General features: G+C 41.2%; 1 protein-coding gene across 1 annotated transcript in view; it reads left to right on the top strand.

Moving 5' to 3' along the window:
• Window positions 1–13,809, top strand: part of atf6 (activating transcription factor 6) — a 36,757-nt gene extending 22,948 nt beyond the window's left edge. The window contains exons 14-16 of the mRNA XM_030049441.1: window positions 432–543; window positions 6,070–6,154; window positions 11,546–13,809. Of these exons, the coding sequence (XP_029905301.1) occupies window positions 432–543; window positions 6,070–6,154; window positions 11,546–11,742 (394 nt within the window). The 3' untranslated portion in view covers window positions 11,743–13,809. The remainder of the gene's footprint in view (window positions 1–431; window positions 544–6,069; window positions 6,155–11,545) is intronic.
• Window positions 13,810–13,906: the final 97 nt, after the last annotated feature.

Here is a 13,906-nt window from a genome sequence, read left to right as displayed (position 1 = left end):
GATTATTAACCCCTACAGACACTTTATATTGTGCAGGTGCAGTCCGTTTGATACAAAATCAGGTGTTAGCCATTCAGTGTCGCTCACTGCTGATATGATGGAGGTGAGGATGTTATTGGACTCGACAGCTTCAGGGGTGGCAGTCTGTAAAAGCTGCAGTGAAACTTTCCTCACCCTGTTTTAAGGAGCTGCTAACCCATTTAAAAAGAATTTTATTTGTTTTTGTGTCCCGTGGTCCAAATGTTGTTACAAGTGGCTATTCTTCCCTGGAGAGAACAAAATAATGGGACAAACAGTATCTTTTTTTTTTCCTTAGCATGATTTTTTTGACACAAAACTCATTCTCATCCATCATTTCTAATAGTATTGCTCTTTTCTTCCTTTTCCCCGCTTGTCTGTGTTTCCCCTTGTTGTTCTCCATCTCCCAACAGGAGTCCTGGCAGTGAGCTGCAAGTGTACTACGCACCTCACCGAACCTATAGTGACTTCTTTGATGAGCTCAATCGTCGTGGTGACACCTTCTACGTGGTATCTTTCCGCAGGGTGAGTTTCAACTCGTGCAATAATAGTTTGCACCATGTCTAGTCTAGTATGGTGCATGGAAGTTTAAGGGAATACTTTGACGTGCTGAAAATGTAAGTGTGTAAGACATGTAAGACATTCATCTCTGTAACTCAGCCATGGGTGAAAACATAAATTTGGCAGGAGTCGTCGTTGCTTGTTCCTACACAGAATCTGACATAATGTTAAGCTTGATTACATAAGTAAAATTGGTAGATTTCAAAAGAAGGATTCATAGCTTAACTCAAATCAGCTTTCATTCCAGTTGAATTTGTCTGTAAATTTCCTTTTCCTGAGCTGGCTGTGAAAACTGCCTCACTGAATACAACTAGAATGGCCTACGAATTATAAATAATACATGAAATGAAGATGAAAAGTGGATGCAGAAAAAAAATCCATGAAATGAATATGAAAAGCGGATGTGCTGCTGTCTTTTATTAAGGAAACGGACACGTTTACGAGGACAAGTGAAAAGCTGGGTCCCAGACGTAGTACTGGTGTAAAATCATCAGTGACTTGGCCTCATAGTGCCTGCATAGTCCCACTGCATGGAACACAAGCATCATTCAGCAGCTCTCACCTCCCTGTTGAGGTTTAGATTTGAGAGGAAAGGGGAGGGTGGTGGCACGGGTGAAGTGTTGCGCCTCTGCACACGCCCAAGGGTGTAGGTCCCCCTCTGTAGCCGAGCCGTGGTCCATTTATAATCATCAAGACCATGTTTTAGAATTTCTGACATGACCATGTGCCACCATTAGTACATGTTGTCTTTATTCAGCTGTCCTTGTTCCTTCATTTGAGACTGTGGACTTGATATGAATAGTCTCGGACAGCGCATACATACAGAATTCTTTGATTGAGTTTTTTTCTTTTTTTTTTTCTGTGAGCACCATCTTTGCTTCTTTAAAAGGTGTCTGTATGGGCCATACAAAATAATTAAATTAAAATGTATCACAACACTTACATCAATAATTCAATATTCATAATAACAAAAAATAATGATTAAATTAACATGCTTTTTATTGGTTGAACTTCACACTGGCATTAATGTGATGGCTGGAACTGCTTCTTTTTGGCAAATCTGATGTCAGACTACAGTGATGATGATGCTATTCAGAGCTGGTTTTCAGTGTTTGGCTTAAGCAGAGGTCTTTGCAAGAGTCATTTTTGAAAAGAACTGCTCACAGTGGTAGGTTGTCCCAAACAGAGATGCAAACTTTAGTGCATGTCTCCTCAGAATAAGAAAATCCTCAGCATTCCTTTCGGAGCCCGTGTTAACCAGTTAAGCTGTTCAGACAGAACATACCGTGGAGCTGCCGAGGATGGCTCACGATCCAAAGCAGTTTTGGGAGCTGCCATATATTCTCGGTGACAGGTATATAGCCAGAAAGACATGCTGCTCTACTTTTTATGTTATTTTCTTTTATCTCAGAAAACATAATTTCTTCCTAGAGCACTCGAGTGCCTTTTTTGCTTGTTTGTTTTTAATTGATGAATTGCCTTGCAAGCTGAATCAAATGCTCTTGTGGGTCCATGTATGCCCTAAGACCTGCGGTTCCCTGCCCTTGATATAGAACGCCTTTGCATGCCTCTGTCATCAAGTCCTAACTGGAAGGAAAGGAAAGCAAATTTGCTAAAAATGAACAACTAATAGCGACAATCACTTTTTCCTATGAGTTCTGATTGGAGTTTCAAAAAGCCCATGAACCCAGTATTTTCTTCCATCCCTGGAGTCACTTGTTGCTTCATTTATTGTCACTCTGAGCTGTGTCAAGAAATGAAAGTCTGCTTCCGACTAACGACTTTGTTGGAACAGTAATAATTGCAAATGACTAATTCGGCTCAAAATAGTCTTGTAAATCTGAATTACTCATTGCTGTCAACCGAGGTGAAGACATGATCCCTGAAAAAACAAATTTGGTCACTGTCCCAAAGGGCTGGATCAAGCTCTGTTGAGCAGAAGAATGGGACTGGCCTGTTTCTTGTCATACTCGGCACCTCTTGGTACTCTGGGTGATGTTAAGCTCTTACAGTTGCCAGGGTTCTTTGGGCATGTGGTTAAAGATCAGCGCCTCTTGTCACCGATAAAGTCAGTGAGTTTGGTTCTGAATTGGCACGGTGACATCGGGGACAATGGTGCACCCGGGGTCAGAACCATTACAGGATCATTTTCTGGCAGCTTTTGAACTGCATGGGCTATGAGAATTTTGCAATTTATGTAAACGGAAAGTAACATAAAACATCTTTGTAACCTAGAATAAATATTTATAAAGAAAAAGAAAAACTGAAACTAAATTTTAATTGCTGCTGAAGTGAGAGTGGACAACAAATCTCTTTGCAATGAATGGACCAAGATATCATGACCATGCCACAGGAAGTTTTTCTATCAGTCTAGAGAAAAAGGTACAATCAACTGTTCTTCTGTCCAGCAGGAGATTACAGTTAAACTAAACATATGTGTTAAAAAAATAACTGAAGTGATGGTGAAATGAAAATGAAAATCAAAACAAAATCAACACCAAAGGAAAAACTAAAGGAAAATAAACATCTGCAATTACTTTGTTCAAGGGGGATTCCAAATAAGCCGTGGTTTAGGTTAACATAGAGGCACAGTGAGTGTTGAATAGTGAAAGTCGTTTACAGAGCAAACTCTAGAACATCATGATGAGTTCGCATATTACCAGCCCACTTTTGACAGTGACCTTTTTAATTTTTGCAGACTTTTACTAGTTTTTCCTATGTGTTTATTAGCCTTTATTTTGTTTTTTTGTGTTTCAGGGTGTGTGTCTTCAGCTAGGGTAGTGCTTTTGTTTTTGTTCCACTCGGTATGATGTTATTACAAAACTGCCAAAGCTCTGGTTTGAATTTGAAATTTGTTTATACTTGAAAGCCAATGACTGCCAGTTTTTTTTAACTTTGGTCCCTCTGGACTCCAATGGGAAAATCTTATTGTAGGGTTTGTTATGGCCTCTTGGTGCCCTTTCAGGCAACGTGAGGTCATCCTCTATGTTGCACGCTCCGACATGGTCATGTTTAGGTCATGGCGACATTAACACTTCAACAGATACCACCTGCGGCTTTAAGTGTGAAATTGGTTGAGATGATGGAAAACATAACTCTCAACAAAACTGTGGAGCTGTTGTTACGCTATCGTCACTTTATGGTCTTGCTTGTCCTCTTTGGTTGTTTTAGCACCTGTGGCTTTATGTAAGTATGTGCTGAGGTGAGGTGATGGAAACACTGGCTGCTTTTACCATGGACTGCATCCAATCCAATCCTGCAAATGTACCTGTTGTCATGGCAGCTACAGCCGTTTTGTCAGCTTCACGAGCCTGCAGGTCCTTAATGATGAGCAGTAGTATGGTTGGTGCTGTCCTACCCGCTGCCACTCCCCAAATTCAGGCAATTGTTTTCTCCTTTTTTACATTTAGCACATTACTTTTGGTGGTCATTTTTTGTATATCTAAAGTGCCATGCAGGGTATATCACAACATATCCTTGACTCTGACAGCATTAAGTACAAGGTAAACAAGCCACTCTTTACCTGCTAATGTTAAATTTTAGTTGGCCTGTCATCTTAATGAAGCCTGTACTTGACCAGGCAAAATGAAGAATACGTTATTATTACAGCAATAGCAAAGTGGTGTACTGTATAATATACAAGCTATCTTGTACACCCTGCTCATGCTGATTTTTTGATATTCGCTCAGTCTCATTGTCCCCCACAATCAAAGATTTTGGGGAATGGACTATGAATTGGGCTCAGTCTGTCCATCATAGTTCTAAGGCTGCTTTCACGCAGAATCTGGCAATCTAGCACCTTACCGCAGGGTTTGGTGGAGATGTGGGCGTGTCATTACACAGCCACCCCTTGAGTCTGATTGCCATGTGAATGGCCACAACCGCTGCGCCATGCACCGCTGCAGCCTAAACACACTACTCTCATTCAAATGAATGGGAGGACTGGTTTTCAGGCATTCCTGGATCCTGTGTGAATGCAGCCTAAGCCTCTGCTGACCTGTTATGGGTGAAATTTGGAGGAAAGATGGATTTTCACACTGGGGTCGGGTGTTTTGAAATCTAAATGGCCTACCACAGCAACACCACCAGGCCAACAAGGGCCCTGATTTTCACACTTAATATCTGGGAGGCTGCCATGTCAATTTCGATTAACCTTTGGAAATGATGTGTTTTTTGCACTGATTTCCAATTTCCACAAAATGAAACTCACTGGCCTGCCACAGTGCTATCAACGGGCCAAAATTTACCCAAGCTTGAAGCAGCAACTGTTGACTTGGTTAGGCATGTATTTTTCTACTTTCAGTTCTCTTATCTCCATGTATCCGTCTACAATTTTATACATTCTTCTTCCTGTCTTCTCTGTAATCCCTTAACTTTTCTCAATCTCAGAGCATCCTCCTTCCTGTCACTGTAGCAGCTTCCCTTGTAATTTCATGAGAGTTTTGGCAACAAAGTTTAATGGAGGTAACAGCGTTTTAGTCTTTCCTGTGGCAGTTGGTAGGCTACTATCTTTAGTGGAACAGAAAGCACAAGTCTCCTTGGTGACAGAGATCAGAATCAGATTAGAGATGGCTTCTCTACAGAGATACTTGACTCATTATTTTCTCTTCTCAACTCTGGTCTTTTCTTTTGTCATTAATAGCAGCAACTCTTTTCCACATGGCCCTCTTCACTCCAGATACAAAGAGAAATGTTGTCAGATTTTCCACGTCTGTCCTCATATGGGGTAGCGTCGACATGATTGAATTTGGATCCAAATTTTTCATGGCATCTAGTTGTATGGATGGAAAAGGAGAGAAAATGGAAGTGTCTAGTTGGAACTGACTGTAAAACGTGTGGCCTTGAGTGAGTTTTGTGTCTTTGTATGTTTGTGTAGGGAACGTCAGGAGAACTGGCTCACACATGTTTGTTCACACACTAGCATTCTTCCTCACCGCAACTCTTTTTGAGCAGATGACAGTCACCCAGATTATAGCCTTTCCTTCCCTTGTCTACGTAGATGCATATTCCACACATGTTCATTGATTTATCTTACATTTTTCATTTCACTTAATTGTTGTATTACCTGAACTGCCATGCTGTTTAATAACTAGTGTTATCTTAAAAATATGTGATGAAATAATAAGTGTTGTTATGTGAAATGCCCCCAAACTGCTCAAGGTGCAGACATTAGCGTCAGAGGAGTTTGTGCTGCTTTTGTTTTCCAGTGTTTGAACTAAGGCATGAGAAAAGTGCTCATATGGGAACAGTTTGACTCACAAAAGGAATGATTTGCTTCTGTGGTGTGAGAGGCTTTCATGTAAATTATCACCTTTGGCTATGACCTTTTGTTAATCAAATCTGTTGAGTAGGTTTTAGCTTTAGGGATGTGAGTTCAACACCAGAAAATGGTTAACTGAGCAGGAACTACCAGAATGCACAAAACCGAAACATTTCATTTTTCTTCCCGGAGTTGTGTACTCCTAATAACCTTCTCCCCTTTGTTCTCAGGATCATCTTCTGCTTCCTGCCACCAGCCACAATAAAGGAAGCCGACCCAAGATGTCTGTGGTGTTGCCAGCCATGAACATAAACGGTAAGAACTGCAGCACAGACTTATCCAAAGGCTGGAGAGGCTGCTCAGTCTGAACCATGTTACAGATGAAAGGCAAACTTGGAGCGAATTCAACAGCACCTCTCCCTGCAAGAATGCATTGCATGTGGCACCACACACTTATGAGGAAAAATATCTTGTGCCAAAATAGAAAAAAAATAAATAAATAAAAAAAATCAAGCTTAATTAGGTGATACTGACCCTGCCTCATTGTTGTGTTTTTTTTTTTTTCTTTCATATTTCCTGCATTAGAAATACTACGTATGTTGCCTTTCTTACTTAACTATTAAAAGTTTTCTGTTAACTTTATTTGCCAAGTAGTTTGTTTGACATCTGGTGTCCTGCCAGTGCAAGGTCTTTATTCCCCTCCTTCCTCAGAACCCTTCCTGGCTTGCAATAATAAAACTTCTATTACGTTCCTTCAACCGCTGATTATACACTCAGCTATATTTAGCAATTTATCAACTTTACAAATATGCACATGCAAAAAAAGCTTTATTTCCTCTCTGAAACTTACTGTGCCAGCTCTCAATATCACCATAATTTTGAACAATTGGCACTGGAACTGCAAGATCTCTATCAGACCACTCATTTGACAGATAAGAAGAGAAGTGAGTAGATGAGAGTGCATGATGTGACCTAATAACTGCTTCATGATTAAGAGGACAGTTATCATCCACAGCCTGTCACTGTGATGGTGAAGTGTGCTCTTAATGGGTGAGTTGGATGGTGTGGGGTGGCAACTGTTGGCGTGGGAGTATTTTCCACATGCTCATTTGACAAGCTGTCAGTCTTTTTATTTGCCCTCACCCCTGAACAATGTTTACCTCCATGTGTTTACCTTCTTTAATGAGGATAGGTTACTACCATTCTCTTTCATTTCAAAACAGAGTTCACTTGATTTACAATTAAACTGTAGAAAATATGTTTAGCATTGCTGTTCATGAAACCCCAGTATCTGAACACTTCAAGAACCTTGGTGTTCCACTGGTGTGCTTATAGCCAAAAATGTTTCCAAAAAATCAGCGGGGTGTCCATTTTCATTTGGCATTGATTTCCATGAGATCATCACAACCTGTCTCTGTAGTCCTTCTCTCTGCAGGATTATAGATGCATTATTTCAGAGAGAGGTCACTGGAAACTGCACTGGAGAGAAGTCTTTTATGTCCACTTAAATAGCCAACATTGCAGACTTAATTATCAGGCGACTTGATTTTCACCAAGCTGCAGGGCTCAGGGCAGTGAACTGATCTGGAAGGAGACCTTCTCAAAAGGGACTGGGTTTATGCAGGGTGTGAGCAATTAGACATACATTAGCGTATTGTTTTTGGCTGTTTAACAGGCATTTTTATCACTGATCCCCTTGTCTTCCCACTTATCTCCCTGCCTCTCCCTGCAGCAGGATGTTTCAGCTGATTTGATTAGTGTTTCAGCCGGCTCTGACTGGAGTGAGTCAGTGGAATATGAGCCTCTTAGTCAGCAGGGAAGGCAGGGTCACTGGTAAACGCTTTTTTTCCTTTTAGGAAGGGGTCACATTTCGGAGATGAAGACTGATGAAGGTAAACATTGTTCTTGGTCCATCTTGTCAGGGAAGAATGCTATGGGCTATGTCAGTCAGATGACCAATTGAAATAATGGTTAATAGTGAACTCCTAATACTAGACAATAGTGGCATTCAGGGAGAAATACTGGGTCTGGAAAATTCTTGTTATAATTTGCATAATCTCTTATGGATGCATGCAGCCACCCACAAAATCAAAACATTGTGCTTCTGTGCTCTTTCCTGAGGCCTTTGCTCGGTAATCTCAACTGTTCTAGTTTGTTTGCATCTAATGTGCTGGCTTGATCATGTGTTGTGATTTAGAGAGAGGGGAAACAGCGTTTTGATGGTAGTGTAGATGGCATACAGTAGCCTCAGCTTCATGTGCTAGAACTGCTCTCCCCTGACAGTTCTTCCTTGACTTGACAATGAGGATTGTTGTTTAAAAGCAAGCCAGCAGAGGCTGACATAGCAGAAAGCTTTTACCTCTTAGCAAGGGATGATGTTGGTTCTCAAGTATCAGAGCCCCCACACAGTCCTCCCACCCTTTACACTGTATAGCTCCATGTGTCATACAGATGACACTTTTCGAGTAGCATTCTAGATTTATGTAGTCTTTGTTTGAAACTTTGAAGTGATTAAGTGCAAATGTACATCTTTAGTTGGGCGAGACCTTTTGAAAAGCAAAAACTCAGTCCCCTTGTTGCAGCATGATTGCTCCACAGCGGAGGATAATTCTTTCCAGCTCCCTCCCGTTCTCCTCCAGGAATGCCTCCTTCCTCCAGTGACTAAATGGCTTTCATCTGGAGGAGGTGGACAGGCTTTGCTAATCGGGAGCAATCGTTTGGTCTGTCCCGGTCAATAACTGAGCATTGGAGATTGAGACTTTGATGTAGGCCATCGTCTGTTTCTGTCTGACTGCATGTCCACGGATCAGGGGTTCTGTTAAAGTTACTTGACCTTAACCTCTTAGATTTGCTCTCAAAATATCTCTGGCTGAGCACTGGCTCCTTATAAGGAGTGAAGGGTGTGTTTATTTAATGATCCTCAGAGTTTGAAAGTAGCTCAATCAATTGGAGGTGACACGCTTAGAGGAGAGGAATGTTTTGAAGATGACATCATTTTTTGATTACAGGTGGTTAGGCCATGGGAGACGCACGATAGTCTATTTTTACTTGTTTGAGGTAATGCATTTCTACTGTAGCTAACAGTTTGTACCAGGGGTTCAAGGGTAGTTCTGCTCAGCACTGAAAGAGTTGGGGGTCAGATTTTCCTACTCCTCTAATCTAAACAGAACATCCCCACCAGTGCTCTTAACTCGACTGCACTCTGACCAGCCCAGATGTTTAATCCTTGCAACTCTATCAAGATCCTTGTCTAACCTGTGCTGCCTTCAATGACTTCATTGTTTCTATATGCACAAGCAGTTTTTATGGCCTATAAGATGTGGGGTGATTTCCTAATGGGATAATATTGCTAATTGTTGACCTATTGCTTACACAGTCTATTGCAGTGTGACCCACTAATTTAGTTGTTGGGCATTATTCCTGCGTGACGTAAAGTTTCAGAGGGAAAACGGACAATTCTGTAGGTTATTAGAACATTTAAGTGGCCTAATTGGCATCCTGTTAGATCCCCATTGCTTTTTATTGACCTAAATTGCCGCTGGTAATTCTGTAATTATACTTGCTGATGAATTGCTTCCTTTCTGGTGTAAACAAAGCTTCCTTGGCAAACATGTCCCCAGACTTCATGCCAAACTGGCAGTCACCGTCCTCCCAAGATGCCCTCTCAAGTTTCCTCTAATGTAGTGTTGTCAGACCTACGGGCTTTATCAGCACGCAGCAGCTCACTCAGTGTCACAGAAAATGCCGGGGAGGAAGGAACTTTTTGGAACATCTCCAGATGGCACCAGTAGAAGGAGAGCAGGAGGGCTGGTTTTGGCAGCGCCTTCAAAGACCTGCTGTTTGAAGTTGGGCCTCGTGGCTGTGTTTGTGTGTTCCCTGTCTCACTGTTTAGGTCTCTCAAGCAGTTGGCTGATTAGAATTTAGACATAATTGGGAATTTGGTGAAAGATGGATGCAACCAGTGTGAGGACTCATATGGGGCGGAGTGTTAGTCGTCTTTCAAGAGTGTCTGTCTGTGTCTTCTTCTTGGGAACTTGAATTATCAACGTGGCAGTTTTTCACTTTGTACTGACAATCTATCGTTGCTGTTGCTCTGAGGTTTGTAATGCAGTGTTCCAGTAAGAATATCTATACTGAAAGAAAATCCTCAGGCTTGGCTGTGCAACAGTGTAAGAAACCTGAACTGGAAAAACCAGGTTAGAGGTCACAGTCTGCCCCATCAGCTGTGACTCTGACTCTGGCTCAAGATATACAGCTATGCAGTGTGAAACTCGCTTAACTTCTCTGGCTCTATTTCAGACAGAAACCCTATTTGGGATGGACATAGCGTGACAATGAGTAAAACCCTAACCCAGGGGAAGACTTCTAGAGATGCTTTGTAAATGCTGAAACCTTTTGAAAAGGTCCAGGCCCACTCCAGGTGCAAAAGAGGAAGTTCAGCAATAGATAGAGTCATACACAGGCTGCAGAAGGAGCCATCCTATAGTCACTGCACCATCTGATAAATTCCTCCTGCCTCCCCCGTTTATGGAAACCCTATAGTGAGGCAGAGGAAGCTAATGTCTTGGGCAGGTGTCTCTGGAAAAACACTGCAGAATTTAATCAACTTTCAGTGCTCTCAGGTTTTTAAAACCACATTCAGCTCCCTTTCTGGATCATATGAGAATTGACTTAACCTGACTGAGGTGTGTCAGTCTTGTCCATTCCATATGGGGAAAGTTATCGCCCTACTTGGACCATCTCAACTCAGTCAGCCTCATAGAAGAAGCCATATAGTTGTGCAAATGTAAATTCACTATAACAGGCATGGAGCGATCCTTACACATATTGTTAATAGCCTTTTTATTTAAAGTATGTCCACTGGCAAAAATGTTCTTCCCAAGCCATCCCCACGGCATAGTGAAATCAAATTAGGCTGTGGGATACCACAAACCATGGACCACACCAAATTGTCTTAAGTCCAATATAGTTTTCCCATGTTCCCAAACCCCAAGATAAACCAGAGTAATGACTTGTTTGTAACTCAAACTTCCAAGATGACCTTTTTGTGAAAATATATTTATCCTTGAAGTTGGATAACAAGCTTTTTTTTCCCCCATTGTGCTGACCTGTGCCATCTGCAGTGTTGCAGTCCCCGGGGATTTTTCAGACACAAAACCCTGACTCATCAGTGATTGCGTTCTCTCTTCCTCACTCTTGCCAGAATTTCTTCTTTTCTTTCCTCAAATTTGCATGTCCCCATCTTGTTTAGAGCCGTTTTGTTTATCCCTATGAAGGACAAAGCCAGTATATGACTCACCTCTGGCCTCCATCTGCACCCCCACCTGCACCCATATGTAGGTTAAGGGCAGCTTAACCTACCTACCCGCCCTGAGTACTGCCTGTTATCATTTCAAATTTCTCAACATGAGGCTTGACAGAAACTGCGGCCAATAATAAGGATGAGGTGGAACAAGAATGAGTAATGGGAACAGTTTGGCAAGCCATGTTTTTGTCTTGTGTTGATTAAAGCCTCTAATGTCTTGCTCGTAACTTGATGTGTTTTTTTTTATCTCATCTACTTTTCATTTCATTTATTTTTTTTATCTGAGTGTTATTGCTGCATTTTAGCACCTGTGTTTTCTCATTGAGTAAAGACAAAATAAACTAAACTTCTTTTTTTCTGGTGTGTGAACTAACGACCTTTCCCTTTCTCTGCCAACACAGACAGCATAATCAGAGACAAGGACTTCGAGGTGATGATGCAGATTGACTGTGAAGTCACAGACACCAGGATCCTGCACATCAAGTCCTCCACCATCCCACCACTGCTCCGGGTCAACCACACAGACACCCTCTACCAGCCCTCCCCGAGCGACGGCCAGGCCACGCCCCCCGTCGGGGTGCTCATGGGCTCGGCATAATCACCAGCAGCACACGCACTCCCAGCAGCTCCACAACAAAACCTACTGATGCAAACACGGAAGATGGAACTTCAACTGCCACATTTTCACAGATTTCCTCACCTTTTTTATTGGGCTGTCATATTTTAAAGCTGGTGAACTCTACACTTCAAAACAAGTTTATCTTCTTGTGATTTTGATTTGAATGAATGTGGACTTACCTTAGCTGGATGGGAGAATACAGCCATTACAACAAACACAAAGGTAGCTCAAATTGTCAGCCACATTCTTGATCCCAGCTGATATCCGGAGGTTAGTCTGTAACAGGGCCTGAGAGCAGACGCTAGCTCCTTGTGTGGTAGCACTGACTTCTCCCCGTAACCCCAGACGCCCCACACAAGGGTAATTGCTTAGCGGCAGGGGGCAGAGCATTGAACCCTGAGTCACCCCGTCATAACACAAATACTTGAAGCTCTCTTCAAACCTGCCCGTTCTCTTTGGTTCTTATTTTCTGGCCAAGCTTCATCGTTCTACTCAAGAGTTGATTGTGAACCTAAGAGCACCATCACTGGAGACGTCATACCTAACCCCAGCCCTAGCCTTAGAGACTAAGAGGCACCTTTGTGTGTGTGTGTGTGTGTGTGTGTGTGTGTGCGTGCGTGCGTGTGTGTGTGTGTGCGTGTGTATCAGTTGTCAGAGATTAAGCAATTTCTGACTTGGTAGCTTAGCCAGAAAATGAAAACAATTTTGCTCTTGTTCCACTATAAATGAAGTTTATCAAAGCTTTTGTTTGTCAGCTAGAAAAACATACAAAATTAATTACATGTTGTAATTGAGGCATATACTCAGGAAGTCAGGTAATCAGTGAGAGATAGCAGCCTAACCACTATTGTTGGTTGGGTTACCATTTATGTATGGATTTTATGTGCTTTGTTTCCAGCATTGTGTTAATGAAGAGTTTTAGATTTTAGTTTTGGGGTTTTCCTCTTTGCACTTTGCTTCACTTTTATATACATGGATAGAGATAGATATGTATTTATTTGGATTGTTATGTGTTCATTTTGCCAACCTCAGGATTGGCATACAGACCACATATATCCACTGACATGTCTAACAAAAAGAAAAAAAAAAAAAAAAAAAAGAGTTTATTGCTTTTAACTGCCATGATTTTGCATTGCAGAATGCTTTTTTTCTATTTGGCCTCAGAAAATTCATATTGTATAGAGCTTTTTCATAGAACTTTGAGTAAATGATAAAAGGAAGCTAATATATGTGTTGACTACATAAAGATTTCTTTAGTGTCAACTAAAGTGTCAATTTTTTTTGATAAAGTCTACAGAATGCTTGCTGTTGGCTGAACATGTAGACATTATGTCACTGAAAAATTAGTTTTGTCATTCTGTTGTTCCTTTTTGAAACTCTGACTGTTGTGTTCCATCAGCTGAGCTCTAAAAGGCACAGCTTGGCATGAGTAACCACTGATGAGGCCAAAACAGGCTACCAGCCCCGACCTCTCCGTCCACGGGCCGAAATGCACTTTTATTAAAGTGCACTTAAACAAAAATGCCTATAGTGGAAATGTAGTTCTCTGGGAAAACCTTTTTAAAAATAAGTTATGTTATCTGATTATTTTGTACTAGTATTTTTTTCCCAAAACTATTAAATTTGCACCCTAAGTGCACAACTTGCTAAATGTTGTTATTGCTTCCATTTCCCATTTCATTTCCCCATGTTACACTTTGGTAATTTTGGTTAATCATTAGAAACTCAGTGAAAACCTTTTTGCTTATACCAAAAGATCCTTATGCCTCATCAGTTTCTAAAGTATAACAATTATACTTCAGCTCTATAGATGCCCATAAAATTCGAATCATAGCAAAATGCACCCATCAATTGTACGTTTTTTTTTAAGCAAGCCCTTGTGTGTATTTGTTTTGTGTGAAATCTATTTGATTCAAAGCAGTGTAAGACTTTTTACTGCATCTTGGTGGACGAATGAGGAATACAATTCAAACTTTCATGTGAGGTTTTGCTTTTTTGTATCGCATTCAAATGAGTCAATAAAACACTGGATTTACTTTAACTATACCTCTATGTGTGTGTGTATGAGTTGCTGGGACACATCCTAACTTTTGTTCTTAACTGCTTCATGTTACTCATTAAATGCTGCTCTTGAAACAGACGT

This window comes from Myripristis murdjan, chromosome 4 (genome assembly GCF_902150065.1).
Source record: "Myripristis murdjan chromosome 4, fMyrMur1.1, whole genome shotgun sequence".
NCBI lineage: Eukaryota > Metazoa > Chordata > Actinopteri > Holocentriformes > Holocentridae > Myripristis > Myripristis murdjan.
Note: the sequence above shows the minus strand (reverse complement) of the source record. Positions and strands in the feature narration are given on the sequence as shown.